This window comes from Python bivittatus, unplaced genomic scaffold (genome assembly GCF_059951505.1).
Source record: "Python bivittatus isolate LINGU-HERP-01145 unplaced genomic scaffold, Pbiv_v1 ctg000050_np1212, whole genome shotgun sequence".
Taxonomy (NCBI): Eukaryota; Metazoa; Chordata; class Lepidosauria; order Squamata; family Pythonidae; genus Python; species Python bivittatus.
In genome coordinates, this window is record NW_028277033.1 from 2030621 (window position 1) to 2051727 (window position 21107).

General features: G+C 40.3%; 2 protein-coding genes and 1 long non-coding RNA gene across 3 annotated transcripts; all 3 read right to left on the reverse strand.

Annotated features, from left to right (window-relative positions):
• Positions 1-1837: 1837 nt before the first annotated feature.
• On the reverse strand, positions 1838-5757 carry LOC103067030 (dual specificity protein phosphatase 13A-like). The gene is made up of 3 exons (XM_007437093.3): positions 5520-5757; positions 2403-2620; positions 1838-2049 (listed from the first exon to the last, which is right to left on the reverse strand). Exons 1-3 carry the CDS (start codon positions 5636-5638, stop codon positions 1838-1840), a joined length of 549 nt encoding a protein of 182 aa, XP_007437155.2. The 5' UTR covers positions 5639-5757.
• A 3468-nt stretch (positions 5758-9225) lies between these two features.
• Positions 9226-13563, reverse strand: LOC103066782 (dual specificity protein phosphatase 13A). The gene is made up of 3 exons (XM_007437092.3): positions 12993-13563; positions 10161-10378; positions 9226-9587 (listed from the first exon to the last, which is right to left on the reverse strand). Exons 1-3 carry the CDS (start codon positions 13151-13153, stop codon positions 9397-9399), a joined length of 570 nt encoding a protein of 189 aa, XP_007437154.1. The 5' UTR covers positions 13154-13563; the 3' UTR covers positions 9226-9396.
• Positions 13564-14828: 1265 nt separating this feature from the next.
• On the reverse strand, positions 14829-21020 carry LOC112541731 (uncharacterized). Its single transcript, XR_003085694.2, has 3 exons — positions 20820-21020; positions 20124-20221; positions 14829-16976 (listed from the first exon to the last, which is right to left on the reverse strand). It is a non-coding gene; the product is annotated as an uncharacterized LOC112541731 (long non-coding RNA).
• Positions 21021-21107: the final 87 nt, after the last annotated feature.

The window sequence follows — 21107 nt, forward strand, 5'->3', positions numbered from 1 at the left end:
GGGGTTGCCTCTCTGGGCTACTGGGTCCTGGCTATGGGTCCACTTCCCTCTCAAGGCTCAAGCCCTTTGTCAGTGGTGAAATACTTTATCTCCACCAACTTACGATGTCAGTTCTGGCTGCAGTCATTAAATGAATCATCCACGGTCATTAAGTGCAACATCATGTGACCACAACTTGTGACTTCCTGCTGGCTTCTCCATTGAATATGCTTGTTGGAGGCTGGCAGTGAAGGTTGCAAATGGCGATCACGTGACCATGGGATGCTGTGGCAGCTGCAACTTTGAGGACTGGTCATAAATCTCCTTGTTCAGCACCATCGTAACCTTGAACGGTTGCTGAACGAGCAGTCGGTAAGCGAGGACTACCTGTAATGAATGTTTTAGACACTAAAGCATAGGGACCCCTTCCCTGCATTTGCCCCTGGAGGGGGAACAGCCAGCTCTTCCTTCCTGGTGCTGCCACCTTTCATGTTGCAATAAGGCTTCACATCTGTGTGTGTGTGTATGTGTCTGGAGTGGTGGTGGGGCTCTGCCCACTTTGGGCTATGAGTTCACCAATTGCTGGTAAGTATCCCTCAAATAAAGCCAGTTTGGTGTAGTGGTTAAGGCATCAGGCTAGAAACCAGGAGACTCTGAATTCTAGTCCTGCCTAGGCACAAAGGCAGCTGGGTGACCTTGGGCCAGTCATTTTCTCTCAGCCCTAGGAAGCAGGCAATGGCAAACCATTTCTGGAAAAAAAAACCCAAGAAAACTGCAGGGACTTGTCCAGGCATTCTCCAAGAATTGGGCACGATTGAACGGATTAAAAAGAAATCTCTCAAATGATCCAGAATGGTTTGTATTGTCAGGTGAAAACAGGTACATACTGTAGCAGTATTGTGAATCCACGTGATTCCAGTTCATGGTGATGGCAAAGCCAGTTGTGGCTGGAGGGAGGGAGTAAAGGGAAGAGAAGCAGAGCTGCTGTTGACACCATTCCTGCTCAGCTGAACCCCTCCCCTCCAAAATGAGATGCCTGATGTTTACAGGTTGAAGCAGGCACAGCTGTTTCTCCCTTTTGCTAAAAATCAGGAGTCTTGATTTTTAAAAATCACGACACATTTTCTTACTCTAGTCAAATGGGAATGGTTGGCTTTTAACCTATTAGCTTTCCAAACATGTGCATTCCTGTCTTCTGAATGACAACAGGAAGGAGAAGTGAAGAATTAACCTTTCCAGACAAGAACATATTGTTGTGTATGCCTCAAAGAAAGAAGACTTAGTAGTGATAAGACAAGCAAGTTGTTTTCATCCTCTCCTTTTCTCTCTCTCTCTCTGTGAGGTCTTACAGAACTGTTGAAGACTACAAATGAAGTGCTATGTCTGAAGAATCCAAAAGCAGGATCAAATACTTCTTTTTCTTCTTAATGTTACAAGGTACATATGCAGTTTCCCTAAAAGAAATCCAGAAATGCTTAATTAATAACCTCATGTATTCTAGATTACCAAGGGATCTACATTTCAAGAGAATGAGGCTCTCTTTAATTACTAACTAGTACAGAGACTCTAGATTTCTGAATCTCACTCATAGGAGAAGACAATTGAGAAGGTGTTATTCTTCCTCCTGTCCTGCCTGGGTCCTCCCCACAGGTACCTGAGTAGCTGCTGTGGGGATAGAAGGGTGGGTCAGAGAAAAGCATTTGGTGGCTCTCTGGAAACCTTCCTGGGCTCTCCTGTCTGTTGAAATAGAAGCTTTGCAAAGTCTGCTCAAGAAGAAGCTGAGGTGGTGATAAGACTGCAAGGATCTTTTAAAAATCTCTTATCAAAGTTCTCATTTAATTTTCTTCCTTTCTTCACATCACAAAAGTTGACACAGGATTTTCTTGTACCGCAGTTCCAGGTCTAGATCTTGAAGCTGTTTTAGGAAACCACAGTTTGGGGAAATTGCTCGATGCTGCAGAACCTTTTCAACAGCATCAGCCAGAGACAAGTTCTGGTAAATCATCAGATAAGCCAGAACCAAAGTTGCTGATCTGCTCTTGCCTAGAATGCAATGAACCAAGATCTTTCCTGTAAAGGGGGAGAAGGAAGAGGACAATATTAGAAAGGGTGATTTTGGTTTGGTTTTGAGATAGCCTTCCCCTGTTGTGTTAAACTGCAGTTAGTTACCCACATTTCCAGCTGACATGGCTAATAACGCCATCTGTGGAGCAATTTTTTTGTTTAGTCCTTTCCTGATACAGAATTTCAGCCTGATAGTCAAGGATCTGAGTGCCGAGATGAAACTTTATGAGCAACAGGTCTCTAGAGTTAGAGAGAATGTTGTAGAGCTATTAGTGCTTCAAATTCTGGATGCGGTCCAAGGATTTCTACATGAAACGAAGATTTCGTTCCTGGATGTTTCTGTAAGGACTGGCACTCACCTTTTGGGGCTCTTAGTGCTTTGTGGATGTATTCTGAGGCCGGATGAAAATAGACACTGAGGTCAAAATCGACAGAGTCCTCTGCTGCTATGCCATGATAGGAGATCTCTGAGCCATAGAAGGTCTGATTTCCTTTGCTCCCCCAAGCGTTATGGGCTGCGTTCAGTATGTGGCTGATGCCAAGTTGCCTCAGCTCCACCTTGTTATGCGCCACTATCCTGCACAGAAACAGGTATGGAAATTGGGAGGGCAAGGTGAGAGTGGAATAGAGTGTGAACACCAATCTGTCTCCCATTTCCCCTGTATTCAACTTGTTTTTATATTTTTCCTGGCATATCCAACTTTCACTTCATATATCAACATGGGCAAAAGCTTGCCTTTATACAGACCCATTTCCTTCTTTCCTTCCAACAGACCACATACTATCTACAATCTTTGCACTGTATTTTGCATGCCTTTGCATTTCTCCATCCATTTCCCCATCTTTAATAAATATATTATAGGGTTCATAAATTCACCCACTTGCTCTATTTTTTTTTTCATTCATTAATTTTTTTTTTGTTCATTCAATTTTCTCTGTCCAACATATCTATCTTGGTGTTTGATACATTAAATATTCCTTCTTGTATCATACAATCTAAAATTCACAAAGGGGGACATTACAAATCACTCTTAATCACTGTTGAATCATTCACAAAGATTTCAGTTTATTCTCATGCTGCTTTACTTCAGTCCTGTATCACTCCTTGCATTCAGCAATCAACCTGCATATTTGCATAAAACATTCCATAATTCAAGCCTATTCACTTTATCGCTGCTTTCTTTAATTTAAAAAAAAATAGCAAACTTTCACACTCACGTTCATCTAGTTCTCAATGATCTGGTAAAAAGCAAAAATCAGATATGCACATTCCCTGCCCAGAATAAAGCTGAAGTGCCCTTGCCAACTTCACTGACTGTTACCTCAGGTACCCTTTCAGTCAAAATTCCACCCAAAAACGTTCCAGGAACACTTAAGAAACTAGAAGGCTTTGCTTTCACGATTGTTCCTGTTTATGGAATACATAATATCAGTATTCCAATCATGAGGAATGGATGCAGTTTTTACACGTATGTTAAACAAGTTGCACAACCATTCCATGAGCAAACCACATCCATAATTTTACAGTTCTTCAGTTACACCATCTACACTTGCAGCCTTAGCATTTTTCAACATGCTCACAGCATTTATGATTTCCTTTTCATTCATTTTTTTCCCTAAGGCACTAACATTTATAGCATTTGTTTCAATTCCACTCTTTGATGTCTCTGTAATTCTCTGCAAATCTGTAAAATACTCCTAGAGTTCCCTTTCTTCAGTTTCAGATAATCTCATCACTTTTATTTTTAATTCCATTCATTTTGCTGAAGGCTCCTAGTTGCCCTCTTCATCACTCCCCAAACAGATTTTCTTAGAAAAAATTCCATCAAAATCACTTTGCATTTCTGTGTCTTTTTAATCTTAATTCTTCCTTGCTCTCTTTGACTACAGTCTTTGCATCTTCTTTTTCTACATACATTATACAATATATTTCCTTCCCTCTAATTTTTTGTAGGGACCATTCTCTTTACACGCATTTTTTTCATTTACAGCCTTTTCCCCTTCATCATTCCACCAAGCATTTTTTTCTCATACTTGCCATTGTGGTGCTCTGTAATGTGTTTCTTTTCACTCTGTTGCAAGCATCTTCTACAACCTCTCTCCTTACGTCCACTTTCCATTCATTTTGTTGGGAAATTAAACTACCTTCTAGTAGTTAACCTATCTTCTACAGTTTCTCTTCCAGCAGTCATTCTACTTTCACTCTAGTTTCTTTCACTTCTTTCCTTTTCTTCCATATCCAGTTCTTTTTCACAAGATGCTTTCTTGACAAAATCAAACAATGGTCTGTTTCACCTTCAGAATCACTCTTTCACCTGCCTCACTAATTCTTTCAATCTTTCACAATAAGCAATAAAATCAGTCATGTTTTCCTATCCATTCCTTGACATGTGTATGCATATAGACTTATGTGTAGCTCACATCTTCAAAACAGACATTTTTCTAACCAAATCATCACCAGGCTTTTTTGATCCTAAACCTCTGAATGACCCAGTCACATTTTCTGTTTTCTCTCATCTCATTCTCACCCATTCTTTCATGGCCCCCAGCAGAATAATGTTCTCCCTGAATTGCATGTATTCAGAATGTTACTCATTTTTTCCCCAAAACTCATCACTGGTTCTTCTGTTATCAACATTCCCTGGAGTGTTACATGCCACTGTCACCAGCCTTTAAATCCCTACTTTCATATGTATCCACAACATTTGAGATGACTCCGATTCATATTTTCTGACATATATTTTAGTCTTTTCATTTATAATTAAGACTACAGCTTTTCTTTCCTGCATGCATTCATGAACCCTTCATTCATTCAGTTCTATTCTATCCTTCCCTTTTCTCTGAGTTTCACAAATAAGATATATATTTTTCTTTTCTTTTTCATTCTTAATTTCATGTTTTTCCTTTCCTTTTCATTCTTTACAAATTTAATCTTCTCACACTTCAGGTTGCAATCTTCCATACTTCCAGAAGGGCTCATAGTTATTGATCTCTTGTAATGGGCAGTAGGAATAACTTGGAGGAACAGAAGGAAGAGTTGCAACGAAGACAATAAAAGAAATCTGAGTCCCGGGCAGAAATGTAATTTGAGAAAGCATCTCAGACGGGTACAATACACAGTACATGCAATGTACAGATATAAACTCAATGGATTCCCTTGACATATTTAGAAATTGTTGCAACTGATGCATGCATAAAACATTATTGTATGTGCTGATTGCCTTTTCTTGCCCTGTATATTTGTGCTAGTAATATAATATAGAGATTTTTCATTTTCTGCTTTTTATTTTGAAAGCTAACTCCAAATTCCTAGTCTGCTTGAAAGAGAGCTAAACAGTGGTATTTTAAAGTGTATGCATTTATCCTTCAACAACAGGTTTTCTTCAGGCACTGAACACTTTTGCATTGCAAGATAGTTGGCTCTGTAAATACTGTTTACCCCATTCAATCAATACTTTCTTCCGGATAATACTTACATGTTACCTATAAAAATATTGGGCCACACTTCATCTAGTGCATTTAATTCCATCCTACAGCTGTCTATACGACATTCCAGTTCTTTCACGGAGGGTATGTCAGATCTGACGGTGTTCATTTGCAAAAGGAGGTGGTTGTCCTCAGAAGTAGATAAGTTGGCTATCGAGTGATTGTTGAACCGTTTGTCGATACCCTGTCGCTGCAGAATCTTGCTGTGTCCCAGTTACTTTTTGACATCTGACAATGGGAAGCAGGTGCACATCTTAAAACGTCTCACTTATCTCCCTGCACACATGCAGAGACAGACATGAGAGATGCAGTAGCAAATAACACAACATACACACAAGAAAGACTGCAATATTTTTACTCTTGTGATTTATTTTTTCTTGCACTTAGAACTATCTCTTGGGAGGGAGAGGTAAATGTAGTTTAATAAGCAATGATGGATAGATGATGTGGTTTGGGGGTGTTTTCCAGATAAGGCATTTTATATGCCATTGCCATAACTCAAACACAATTTTTTTTGCAGGGAACCAGAACGCCTTATCTTCTACATGTAATTTTTGTGTTTTCTCACTACTTATTCCATCTTCTCCCCCCACTTATCATTAAAAAAATCTGTTAGAGACAAAAGAGTGAATAGCAGCACCCTATTCTTTATGAACCACTTTCTAGAAACAGCCAGAGCCAGAATGTAAAAACTGTGGCTGGAATCTTCCTTCCTTCCTTCCTTCCTTCCTTCCTTCCTTCCTTCCTTCCTTCCTTCCTTCCTTCCTTCCTTCCTTCCTTCCTTCCTTCCTTCCTTCCTTCCTTCCTTCCTTCCCCCCACTCCCGCTTATTCCTCCCTCCCTTCCTTTTTTCTTTTTTTTTCTTTCTCTCTCAAATCAATACTCTGCCACAATCATGGAAGACCTTTGGTAGCTCACAATAATAAACAAAATAAAAAAAAATCAAACAAAAAATGTGATAAATGCATTAAAACATCCCAAAACATTACCTGGCATCAGACTCCAGAAGCCTTCCAGAGAAGACCTTTTCATCTTCTTCCCAACGTTGGATCAAGCCTGAAGGTAGGAGATCCCCAAGAACTGCTCACAGAATTCTGAGGAAATTATGCTGGTGGAGAGGCGTTTTTCCCTTTCTACCTATCCTTTTATTCTCATCTAAGCCCCCACCTCAGCTGCTATTAGCTCCAGAGGGGAAAACATACAGGTAACCATTGTTTAATGGCCTACCTACCTCTGTGTCTTTTCAAATCTCAGATACCTCTTCAGGCACAAAACAAACATATGTATGTGGAACTATATGCGGCCCCTATAGTTGGCTGGCATTGGACACGGGGTGATACAAATATCAAGGACCTGAACTTCTGGCCTCAACACATACCTTTTCTGACTTTAGCCAAAGTTCTCACTCAAATTCTAGCAATAAACTGGAACATCCTTCCAAACAATTAACACACAGGAATATGTCATTTGGATATATGTTAGAAAGACTCGGCCTGCCCCCAGAGATCAGAATCCTAGATGCCTGGTGCAAGGAATCTTCTGAGTCAAACCAGAAGCAGGTCATCTAGTCTTTGACAGAAAGGTCAACTGCTTTGTTCCATGGGCCACAAGCAGCCCTCTACCAGACCTTTTCTTTGTACATCTATTTCTAGATCCTGCATTAATTATCCGTACAGAAGGTCTGAGAGACTAGATTGCTGGATTCAAACTTACAATCCAAAAGACGCCTACAGGAGAAAGGAAAGGGTGGGAGGCGTCCATCGGCAATGCAACAGGATTACTTCCTTTTAATTTTATTACTTCTGCCCACAGTGGTGTCACTCCTAAGTGGCCGGTTCTTCTCACTATCCAAGTGGGGCTGCCCTCAGGAAGAGCAGTTGCTTCGGAGAATAGGGAGGAGAGAATATAGCTGGGAATTTCTGGAAAGATTGGGAAATGGATGATATTGATTCCAACACTAGTTTAACACAGGCAATTGGGTCAGCAGGAGTGTCCATAGTGAGGGGCAAAACACCCAAAGCCACATGATTAAAGCTCCACCCCATGCATGCAAAAAGGGGTGGGGCTTTAATCACATGATCATAGCTGCCATCTTGACTTTTTTGACACTTCCCCTGGTGGATGCCCCTGTCATTGAGGCTTGCTCAGTTACACAGATTTTATGGATAATTTGATTGTGGATAATTTAATTATTGATCTCTATTAGGCTGTTTTCTGTTTAAATTCTTGGTTTACATGTATTCTTCTGAGTGTCCCTTTTTTTTCTTCACTTTTTCCGTTCTGTTAAATAAATCCTAATTTCTGTATTTGAAATCCCTGTTCGTTGCTCACTATTTTCCCCTTATAGGGAGCTGTAATCTTGGAAGGGACACACAATTTATTGTGACAACCCAGGTCCTTCCACCACAAGGGATTATATTTTTATTTTAATTTTTAGGGTCCAGAGCTAAGACAGCTTTCAGCCGAGTTGGCAATCACCCTTTCCCTTATTATTTTACTTTTTGTAATCTGCTTGCAAGCAACCTAAAAATATTTTAAATAAAATTTTATGTATTATAGGATAAAAGATAAGTGTAAGTTAGGTTGGTCTTGGAAAATAAGAGCTCAGAGGCAAAAGTCTTCCAAAGTTGAGGAAGGCATGTTTTAACAAGCTTCTGGGGTGACAATGAAGCAACTAGCAATATGAGGACTCAATAATCCATATTTTTCTCTGACATGAAAGGACTAAGCACCATGAGTTGCTACCAAGAAGAGCTGCTGTTAAACCTCACATTTACTTTTAACAACTTCCAGAAACTAAGTTTCTTTAACAACTTCCAGAAACTAAGTTTCTCTTGCTGGTTTCATATTCATGGTTACTTCTGAGCCTCATCTACATGGTGGCATCACTTTGGACTTCTTCCACAATTTATTAATTATGGTGTTTTGATTAAAAACTACCCTGATAACCCATCAGTGACTACTTTGCTCCCCATGAACTACTGGGCTTAACAAAAACCAGTGAAGTCCCTTCAATCTGCATTGCAACATAAATGCCACACAGAGTGCCTGGCTTGTGAAACCGCATCCTTCCTGAAGGAAAATGATTTCTGGGTCAGCACTTCTACACGTAGATCAGAAACCACTTTTACTGCCATGACTTCAGCAGCAGCTCACACCAGACATGGAAAGCCCCGTTCCAGCAACGATTCCTGTTACTCATCTCAACCAGATTTTGCCTGGACAATGTATATTTAAAATGCCCATTCTATCCACATGTGTCTCATCAGATTTGGATCAAGGAAACTTGAATTTTAAATCACTGCTTTTTACATGATGCCTGGTGATTTTAAACTGCTTGTTGTCCTTTGGCTGAAATAAGAATATTAGACAGGAATTCCACGTGTGTTGCCTTGAGCCCCTTGGAAGCAGGGAGCATGACAGCATATCAAACACCACGAAAGACCAATGACTGACCTTCCTTCCTTCCTTCCTTCCTTCCTTCCTTCCTTCCTTCCTTCCTTCCTTCCTTCCTTCCTTCCTTCCTTCCTTCCTTCCTTCCTTCCTTCCTTCCTTCCTCCCTCCCTCCCTCCCTCCCTCTTTCTTTTCTTTTCTTTTCTTTTCTTTGAAAAAATATTTTCTTTTTCCTGCACGAGGCTCTTTTTTCTCTTTTTATTAAGCCTCTCCTTAGACCAGATCAGTTCTGTGTGAACAAACAACAAACATACAAAAGCACAACATTCTGCAAACGCTGCAAACTTTACCAAACAGGAAGGAACATCTGCAACTAAGCTACAAGAGTAACTTTTGCATATATTGTTCCAACTGACAGAGCTTCTGTAAGATATGGTTCTTCCTTTAAAAATGTATATTCTTTTTTCTCCTTTGTTCAGTTTTTCCTTAGCTGAATGTCCAAATTCCTTAATTGTTTCAGGAAGCCTCGATTAGGGAAGATCCACCGATGCTCTTTTACTGTCTGGATCGCTTTAACCAAAGAGAAATGATGGTGGATCATAAGGTACGCCAGTACCAAAGATGAGGACCTGCTTATCCCAAAGGCACAGTGCACGAAGATTTTGCCTGGAAATGAAAACAACAGATTGGCATTTTGAAAATAATCTTTATATACGGCATTTTAAAAAAGCTCCAAGGAAAGCGAATACTTTCGGCCAAAGGAAACTTGGCAATGTTGAGGACATATTATGGGTGCCATCACAAAACGGCTGCCAGAGAGGACTTGCGAATTCACACAACCACCCATTCATTTGACTGACGCAATTTTTTGCCACCCACCATTCGGGATGATGTCTCCTGGGCCTATCCAAGATGGCTGCAACTTGCCTGGATGGGGAGTTTTGCAGAGGTGGTGGGATTCCCCTCACTGAGGGAAAATCTGGCTGCTTCCCACAGACCCACTACACTCTTGGGGGAGCTGGGTGATGGGGCCATCAGAAAGCCACGAAGCAAGGGAACATGGCAGCTTGGCTTGAAAGTATTATCATGGAGGAAACAGGTTGCAGGGAAGAAACTCAAGAAGGTGAGCTTACTTTCTTAACTTCAGATCTTCAGTTTTTTGTTTTTTTTAAATCTTGGAACAAATTGCCAGGTAAGTGCCCAGTCATAGCTTAATACCACCCACCATGATTTGCATACCTCCTGGCGTAGTCAAAGCCTTGTGTATAAATTCCGCAGAAGAGTAAAAATACGGGCTTATATCAAAACTGGGAAGGTCATGAGCTGGCACACCACGGTATTCGATTGTTGCACCATAAAAGTCATGGGGCTCTTGGCAATATAGGGTGCCATGGGCTGCATTCAAAATGTGGCTAATCCCCATTTTCCATAAGTCAAATCGGTTATGCGCTGTATTACTGAAGAAAAGGCAAAGAGATAGATCCAGTCAGGAAAGAAGTATTTAGGTCTTTTTTCTCCCCTAGAATTTAGATCCATTCACATTTCATGTGGAAAATATCCCACAGGGAATAAAAGCCAATTTCATGCCATATAAGAGCGTCCACAAATTTTGGTCAAAAGATCAAGATGGCAGCCTTGATGGTGCAACTGAGGCTTTGCCTTTTATGAGCGCCATGCTGCACATAAAAAACAGCAGAGTTGTTTGACTGCACAGTTGTGCCACCATCTTGACTTTTTTGACCATATCCTGAGGACTCCCCTGATACCATAAATTAATATACAGTGAAGCTAATTAAGTACCACATTCCATTTAGTAATTGAAAAGTTGAGAAAATTTGAGAAAAAAGTTGATGCAAATGGATAGCATTTTACAGTACTCTAGATCCTAAATTATCAGGTTGTGGGGGTCAGAACTCTGCAGGACCCAAGAGATGTGTGCAGAAAAGCAGATGATGAGCCATGGATGGTTAGGGACCAACTGACCACACCTACTAGGTGCCCAAGCCCATTGGCCAAGAATTTAAAAGACCCCAGGATTGGCCTGAAGGCATTTGCTCACATGGATGAGCAACTGGTTTAGCCTGCAATGGAAGTTCATGTGTCTGAATGCTTTAGGTATCAGAAAGGAAGTTAGGTTGGAATCCAAATATCACCCTCCACCATCATTTCTTCAAGGACTGAATCTTCTATAAGGTCATTCATTCAAATCCCTACTGATAAATTTAAATGTTTACAATGTTTGCATTGTTTTATTGTGGGCAGCTCTGATCTTCTGCGATCCCACCTGTTGGCTGTATTTCAAAGATGAATTTATTTGTTTCTAGGTCAGCTGTGAAGTATTTGAAACCACAGCAATGCTAATTTTTTTCTTTTAATGCTGAGGCTACATGGAGCACGTGTGGTCCAGTTTTATGTGCAGGAACTCTTGCTAACCCTGCATCCTGGACTTTGGGTCCTTTCAAGAGAAAGATGGCTTTTCGGTTCCTCTCATAACAGCTGCTGGGGTTTCTTTATTTTGTTCAGCAAATGAACAAAACATGAAGTACTAACATGCTGGTGGTGGCTTCCAGCAATTTATGCTATTTCCTATCTTCATGTAACAGGGGTGGGGAGACTTTAGTTACTCCAGGACATGCAGCAGCTTGAGTCTGGCCAGCAATTTTTGCTCTGTATTCTCAATATTTCAAAGCCTGTAGAAGACAGTTGTTGATCACCTTCAAACTCAAGAGACTGGGGAAACTTTGTTATAAAACTTTGTTTATAACTCCCTTTGTTATAAAAAGCTAGGATGTCATCATGACACCAGTGCCTCAACAGGGATGAAGATGGAGAGGGGGCCAACAGGTTGTGAGAGCCAATGGTACCAAACATGGAAAGGATCTGAAAAATGAAGAGCATTGGTTTTTCCTCAAATTCAGATCTCTGAGCCAAGGAACAATTCTTAAGCTGCATTCCCGGAAAGAGAGCAAACAGTCTCACTACCTAATGCTTCATTGCTGCCCAGATGTCCATCCGCATGGATGGAGGATAATGCATCCAGTAGGAAATGCCAGAAAGAGGATTGAGGTCTGGAGCCCCTTTAAAGCTGCCCGCTCCACCAGAAAGAATACCCAGGGTCAGGATGTATTAGAGAGAAATAGGAACTTCATGGTACCCACTGTCGTCTTCTTCTGATATCTTCAGAGTCCCGAAAAAACTGACTCTCACAGCTTTTCTTCTCCCTCCCACAGATGTATTTCTATTGCCACCACCCAAAGCAGCTTACTGGATCTATTTACCCCACACATTTTTGTAGGTTGGAGCAAGGGTAAACATTCAAAATTAATAAAGAAGCCTAGATATGAACATACTCCACAGTAATGGCTAGAATAATGAAACTAAAAGGATGTTGATGTCACAAGAAAAGACACATGTCTTTGAAACCACATCTACTAAAAATATTAGGATTTGCAAGCAATGCAGTATGGCCTGTCAGTGTACCTCTCTGCATTTGTAAGGACTAGAATTTGTTTTGCTTTAAAGGCCAGATATTCAAGAATCAAATATTTTGTCTAAGGTTCCATGTTGAATATTGCAGCTGTGGCTGATTTTGAAGGACTAACCAGGTTAAGATCTGGTTATTATTTGGGTGGGAGACCACCAGGATATTCCAGGGCTGTAGGCTAGACAGAGAACTTGGAAAAGGAATCTGAAAAGAAGAAAGTGGCAAAGTGCTTGCATACCGTTGCTGAGAAAACCAGATGGATGTCTCCATGAAGTGACAGGATAGCAAGCCTGACTCAAAGATGACTTTATTGAGCATAATGAAAGAAGACAAATGGCTAGTGTCTTTTGCAATTACTAATCTAATTTACCTGCTCAAAACATGATTCCATAAAACATTAGGCTCCAGGAATGCCCCCGGCCATGGTTCTTCAGATGGGGATATAACTATGCATAGCTATTACTGCAGTTAATCACATCACCACATTAAGTAATCCTTGGACACAATTTATTTGGTTGCAGTAATTATGTGGGGAAGCCCTTAAGGGCTGTTTAGATATGCTGAGGTGCTCTTACAAATATACTTACTGGTCTCCTAAGAAAAGATTAGGCCATACTTCATCAACGTGGTTACAGGAAGGCTTCCCAGTATTCAGGAGCTGCTCTAAATCTTGAACACCGGGGATTTCTTCCGTGGGGGGTCCAAGATCTTTAGGACTGTTGGAGAGTGAAACGCACTCTTTAGCCATGATCGTCTAAAGTAGCAGCTTGCCAATCTGAAACCGGAGAGCGCAGCCCAGGCTCGCTTGTTTACTCTGCTCCAGAGCAGGTCACTTGTTATTTTGACCGTGAACTGATGTCAGGAGCTGGACATCAGCAAAGCGTGTGTCTGCTTGACCTAAAGGTCTGCAGTCGAACAGCACCCTCCCTGAAGAAAAAAACGCTGTTCAGCGATAGCCATGGCTGAAGCGCAAAGTCTAACAGCTGGAAGAATAATTAGAGAGTCACATTCTTTCCGGCAGAAAAAGTGTGTCCATGACTTGCATTTCCTTCCCAAACAGCTATTTCCAACTTGGTGCCCTCCAGAAAAGTTGCAACATTTGCCGTCTTGGAACGTTTGGAGGTTGGAGAAAGCTACTTTATTTGATTAAGACTGCCATGGAGAGGCTGTAATATGGAATCAAAGCATCCTTTTGTGGAAAGGAATCCCCACAGTGAAATAAGTATATTGATATCGTTACAAACAGTAAAATTTTATTCTAGAGCAGCGTTTCTCAATCTCAGCAACTTTAAGATGGGTGGACTTCAACTTCCAGAAATTCTGGGAGTTGAAATCCACCCATCTTAAAGTTGCTGAGATTGAGAAACGCTGCTCTAAGGTATAAATTATCAGTCATTAATGTGGGACATGGGAAACTAAATCTTGATGTGGGACCCAACCATTTCTAATGTTCTGGTCATAGTAGGATTAAACAAGCATAACGTTACTCTCATGTCACTTGCTGTCTTAGCTATTGTGAGCAACCTACATGTTCAGCAGAGCTACAGAGTGGGTTCCACCTTCTTTGCCTGTCCAGATTTTGTGGCTTGTCTATAAATCAAACCAACTGGCAAGGTAAAAACTGGTGCATTGTTTTAGATTTGAGGTTGAAAAAGGAAACCGTATTTCATAAAACACAGAAAACTCAGCAAATTCCAGGGACCTGCTTGTTCTGGAATAAGTTTAAGGTTAAAATAGCATTCCGCATTTGTAGAAATATTTAATTCAGTTCGTTAAAAGGTGGCCAGTCTCAACAGAGCAAGTGTAACAATACAAAACAGCCTGTTTAAATGTGCTTATTTTATTGAGAGGATGTCTTTTTTGTCACCAGCACGTTATTTAAAATACAATATAGCAGAAAACAACTATTACTTAATATTTCATTCCAAATATCACTGGCATAGCAAGACAAGTGCCGACATTTCTGCAATGTAACAGATACATTTTCATTCCCATCATACGGTTATCAATACTTATTTCGGTATGATTATGTGCCATTAAGTTATTTTTGACTCCTAGCAACCACATAGATTGATTTTCTCCATGACGATCTATCCCTAACCTGATCTTTCAGGTCTTCCAGTGGTGCACCTATTTGCCACTATAACTGAGTCCATCCACCTTGCTGCTGTTCGTCCTCTTCTTTTTCCTTCCACCTTTCCCAGCATTATGGGCTTCTCCAGAGAGCTGGGTCTTCGCATAATGCAGTGTTGTCCAAACTTGGACACTTTGAGTGGACTTCAACTCCCATAATTCTGGGAGTTGAAGTCCACTCATCTTAAAGTGGCCAAGTTTGGACAACACTGACATAATGTGTGAACACCTTCCCCCCCCCCCCCCCATGATGAGGCAGCAGAGCAGGATTTGCGGGGGCGGGGGCTTATTTCAGAACAGATATTAATCTTTCTCTTCCAGGAAAGGAAGCAGGAAAGAAAGGCAGATCCCTTTGCATTCTGGGCTACTTAGGCCTATGGCCTGATCCAGCACTTCTTCCATTTTCTTACGTTGCTTTTGACCTCAGCTCTGCAGGACTCAGAAAATGTGTTTTGTTTTGAGCTCAAAGCCAAGCTCTCCATCCAGAAAATTCTGTTGAATTTCTGAGTTCTTTGGCAGAATAAAACCTGAAATGATTGAGGTGTTCCAGATTTCATCAAAACTCAAGAGTTTTGAATGTTTTGGCCAGAGGAAACAGTGGGGACTCAGAACTAGCCCTTTGAGCTGTAAACATTGGGATGACCAACAGATGGCAGCAAAGATAAACAGAAAACTTTTTTTTTAATAAATTTTTATTAGAAGTTTTAAAGAGAACATAAAAACTACCACAAATACATAATAAAGAAAACCAGAAAGAAAAAGAAAGCAGAAGTGCAAGAAGAAAGACTAAAATGAAACAGAAAGAAGCTTCCAATTTCCTTTGCAGTAAATGCAGGTATGATTACAAAGTTATATCTTACTCTATGATTACTTTCATTATGATTACTTTCTGCTTATGATTGTTCTATGATCCATTTTTTTCCTAATCATCAAAACCACAAGTCATAAGTGCATTTTTTTCTGTTTCATGCAAAAAGTCTATAAGAGGCTTCCAGTCAACCATAAATGTAGATAGTCTTATCTGTGATTGAGGAGGTTAATTTAGCCATCTCTGCGAGTTCCATCATCTTCACCAACCATTCCTTCATTGTGGGTAATGTCGAACCTTTCCACATTTGAGCATATAGTATATAATAGAATATAATATTCTGTTCTATTAGTATAATAGTCTTGCTGCAGTTGAATAAATAAAAAACTCTTTTTGCTGCCATCTTGTGGTCATCTGGATAGCTGCTGTCCATCTACCCCTAGTTATCCTTGAACTTGCCTTGTGGGTGTTCTAATTGAAGGGCAGGTGAGAAGAGAGATGACTGTTCTTGATCTTGCCCAAAGATACAACCCTTTCAAGTCAATTATCTATTAAGGGGTTGCTTTCAAACTGTTTTAGAATAAACCTTGTCTAAATGTACGTGGTCTCTGTTGAAACCTAACCTTGCAGAAATCAGGAATGTGGATGGTCTCCTTCCATCCCGGTATTTAAAAGCTCACTGGTATTGTAGATTTACTATTTTGTCTTTTCTTTCTGATTGCAAAATATCAACAAAAATTATTAAGAACTGCAGCTTCTGCCTGGCAGAACGAGAAAACTAAGGAAAAGAGAAGACAAGGATTTCTCCCCATCCTGGAAAGCAAATGCCTAGTTGTCAACATTTGCATGGTAAATATCAAGGACACTGATTGACAGAACAAGAGTCATCTTGTGTCATGCACAGATCCTTGCTTTTATGTTCAACATGCTAAAGGGACAGATTGAAGAAATCTCAAGTGTGCCACCTGCTCCCTGGAGGCAGCTTCAGACATTGTCCAGGCATTGTGCTGTTTAGGAGCAGTTGTCTTACCCCTACTTGGCAAGACAGCCTGCCTATGGCCACCAGAGGTGGGAAGGACATCTGGAAGGGACCCAAAAAGGTGTGCAATCATCCCCAAAGATGGTAGATGAAAGAGACCCTTTCTTCTGCTGACCAGGCCTTGCAGTGGTTGTAGACTGCAAGAAAGATTGTAGAACAGCTGTCAACCTTTGTTTGAAAACCTCTAGTGATGGAGCACCCACAACTCTAGGAGGCAAGTGTTCTGCTGGGTTTCAGAGTCAGGAAATTCCTCATGTTATGTTTGAACCCATCTGTAAAGCTTCCACCTACTGGTTCTTGCCCTACCCCCAGGCACTATGGACACCCCCCCTCTTCCCTGGGCAGCCCTTCAAGTATTGGAAGACTGCCATCATGTCTCCCCTTATCCTTCCCAGCTTCCCCTTCCACCTTCAAGCTCAGCACAGAGCTCCCGTGCTATGTGCCCCGGAGTCTGCAGAGTGCTCATTTGCATACCGATGGGTCTACTGGTGCTTCTGGGTCACTACCATTGAAAGAAGCCATGGATTCAGATTGAGGAGGAGGCGGCAGCAAACCTTGATCAACTCTCTTTTAATGGGATCACCTCTCCTTCTGTAAGAAGATACAATTTGGAGAATGCATCCACCTGGCCCTAACTGGTTGGCATAGCATTTTTTCAAAACAAGAGAAACAGTTTTGGGTAGGATTGTAATACATTTGTTTTGTGTGTGTCTGTGCCACGTATTCAGCAAGCAGCAGGATTATAGGTAGTCCTCAACTTACAATCACAATAGGGACTGGAAAAATTTGTCGTTAAGCGATGTGGATCATTAAATGAGGCATTATGTGACCGCACCCAATTTTCCAACATTTTTGCAATGGTTGTTAAGTGAATAACCATGGTCATTAAGTGAATCATGCAGTTCCCCATTGATTTTGCTTGTTGGAAGCTGGCTGGGAAGGTTGCAAATGGCGATCATGTGACCTTGGGACACTGTAACTGTCATAAATACATGCCGGTTGCTAAGCACCTGAATTTTGATCACGTGACTATGGGGACGCTGTAATGGTCATAAGTGCAAGGATCAGTCATAAGTCAATTTTTTTCAGCGCTGTTGTAACTTTGGTCACTAAACAAATGGTTGTAAATCAAGGAGATTTGTGTAGAGAACAGATCACACTTTAGGTCATATTAATGCAGAAATACTGAAAATTCAAAAGGGTCCACTAACTTTTAAGCACCATTGTATGTGGTCACTAGGAGTTGGCACTGACTTGATGGCACATAATCAATCAATCAAATCACAGAAATGGTCCTTAACATTTGTCGTTACTCTTTTCATAGCCACCTCTTTTACTAGGTATGTGAGATGGCCCTTCTCTTGTTTCCATAAGATACTCCATTATTGCCTCTAACCATCCTTGGCTAATACCCCCAAGAAGTGTTAATCTTGATTAGGAAATCACAAGAAAATCCTGAATTAGGTTAGACTGGGAAGTTAAACAGTATTTTGTAAGAAAGCACCAGGGGATCACTTCCATCTTGTGGCTGAGAAAACCACGTATATGTTCCTGAAGTCAACGGGATTTGAGTTGGAGTCATCAGAGACCAGTTACAAGGTTCCATCCTCCATACCTCCTGAGGGTAGCATAGAAGCTGACATGTTACTGGTCAAGAGAAAACATTCCACCCACCCACCCGAGTTTTGTCCAAATGCTGGGTTCTTCCTTCTGTGTCTGCTGCCTCACAAAGATTAATAACACAATTCTTCTCATGATTCTGAGATGACATGGAGAGATCCTTTTGGCCACCCAGCACAGCTAATCAAAGCTGAGCATGAATTGCTATGTGAGCACAAGTCAAAGAGGCCCACTAGTTATCATGAATCAGGCTGTAACAAGTTAGAACTTCCTAACATGCTGAAAAGCTAAATAAATGTTAAAGGGTTTACAAGTGCATGTTATGCTACAGTTGAGAATAAAGACTAATTACTACTTATAGTCAACTTACCACCATTCATTTAGCAACCATTCAAAGTTACAATGGTGCTGAAAAAAATTGACTTATGACCAGTCCTCACACTTACGACCATCACACCATCCCCAGAGTTATGTGACCAAAACTCAGGTGCTTGGCAATTGGCATGTATTTATGGTGGTTAAGCATCCTGGGGTCATGTGGCTCCCATTTGTGACCTTTCCAGCTGGCTCCCAACAAGGAAAATCAATGGGAGAAGCCAGATTTGCTTAATGACCATGCGATTTCCTTAATGACCATAATGATTCGCTTAATGACCGTGGCAAAAAAGGCTGTAAATTGGGTGCGGTCACGTGATGCCTCACTTAACAACAAATTTTCATGTCCCTATTGTGCTTGTTAGTCAAGGACTACCTGTAGTTATGTTTTGAAAAAGAAAAACTTATCCTAACAAGCTCATCATTGTTTTTTCCTAAATAATTTGGAGGTAAATTATATAAGGAAATGTATTAATAAGTTGGTAAGATAGATTCAACAGACGTGTGTATTCAATTCTTAAGAAAAACAATCACTGCAAATTGTACCCAGAGAATTAGCAGCAAATAGTAGTCACAGCCATTCACAGATACCAATTCTTTATACTGTGATGTAATGAGAGGCTTTATTATACTATTTAAGGCACAGAGCAGAATATGGCTAGTAGGGCACCTAGATCAATACTGTAAAAGGATATTGTTTAAATTTATTTTTGTTCAAATAAATTGTGCTACTAGGTATAAATGAAGTCCAGTAACTGTAACTTCTATTCCAGGAACCTATCCAAAAGCACACTGCCATGACTGTTAATGTAAATGTCACTTTTGGTCTGGATTTAACATATTAGCATGCAGAGATGAGCTTCTGATATCTCCAGAGCAACACATTCACATTCCCAGGGTACAGCTGCAAGTTGTGATCTGGTGCAGAAATGATATGGAGACCATTTTGCCAACCTACTTCCTGGAAACTGTCAATATTGTTAGAAGTTATACAGATGTCACATATACAACATACTATGTTAATTACTGTAAATTATATGTGGCAACTATTTAATACCTCTTTTGAAGCTAAGGTACATATTAAAGTAATATGATAGCTATCTTCAATTAGAATAAATAGTTTAACAGCTTTATAGATCAAATTTAATAAAGTGTGAAAGCTGGACATTTGGAAATACTGAGATTTAATAATGTACCGCAATGAAGATGGCATATATTCCAATGTAAGCTCAACTTGACTTATTATCTGATACCTTTATAGGCAAGCTAAGTTCTTGCTTCTAACTATGGCAAAAATCTAATGAAGCTTCCAGCACTTAATGTGGCCTAAGGTATTTGGCCTTTATTGGAAAAGAAATCAACATTTTATTTTTGATTTTATGAGAAATTGATGCTTTGGAATACTTATTTAAAAATTGAAGGTTTTTTTAAAAAAATCATGGGCTGGAAAGGGGATGATTGCTGTCATCAGTTAATATGCAATGAAACCTTAAAATTTTTTGAAAAACAACAAATGGAATAAAATTGGCCACAAAAGCTGAATAGCAATATATTCAGTTAAAATGATATGTTCCTTGTTTGACCCTGACCCTTCAGCAGCCTCTGAAATGCTAGAAATGCTGCATTGGAGAAGATTTTTATAGAAGCTAAACAAACATTTTCATTACTATAAAAACAAAAACAAAAAAACAACTCTCAACAACATTATAAAAGTGAATTTCTATAATAGTTGGGAATACAAACCTTAAAAATTCAGCTAGTTCAACAAAAATATATTCCAGTGTATTGGACTTCACAGTGGATGTTCTAAAAAGTTGGCTGTCATCTTTTTAACACTAGAGCTGTAATAAATTTGAAGGAATACAGAATTAGTGTGTATGCTTTCGGCATGTCCATTTCGGCATGTAGTTCTTTATTGATAAGAGATTAATACTTTTATGGACCAGGTTCTTGGAAGGAAGTTAAGGTTTAGAGATGTAAATGGTATGTTATATTCCCAAGATTTGGAATCTGTCAACTTATGAAGAGCTTTAGGTATATCTTTTTTCCTGATTGGCAGGAAAAAAGATGTTTTTACATGGAAAGATGTGTACCACATTTTAAAATTTGGTTCAATGAACATTTTCAGGTCTCAGCTTTTGAAATGGCTTGGTACCAACGGAGAGGCAAACTAATTCCATATGATCTAGGTTTAAAAACTAAGTATTATTTGAACAATGTTGAAATATCCCTTTTTTCTTGTCTTTTCTCATTTCTTTTCAGTTTTCACTGTTTTGTTTATCTAGTTTTTAGTCTTAACTTCATTCGTTTAAATGAAAAGGAATTTAGTAGCTTTCCTTGTGAATATTGCATCATCTTTATCGCTATGTGGTTTAAAAATCAAGTGCCACAGACTGCAAGAAGAACGGATCCATTTTTGCTAGACCACATATAGACTACCTTGGTCACATGGCGCATCGATGCAGGAAGACCATTATGCTTGGCGAGGTTGGGGAAAGGAGGAGGGGGAGACAATGAACAGCAGCACAAGAAATTGTGAGGTCTCGAACGCGGCCCCCTTTGCCCCCCCAAGGGAAAAGGGCAGGGTCCGAGCTGCAGACTGCCCACAGGGAGGGCGCGTCTTGAGCAACTGCCGCCCGACTCAGCGGCACCTCTCACGGCCAAAGGGCACGAGCGACTCGCCTACTTCGCTCGCGCGATGGGAGGCCGCGGCGCCCTGGAAAGCAG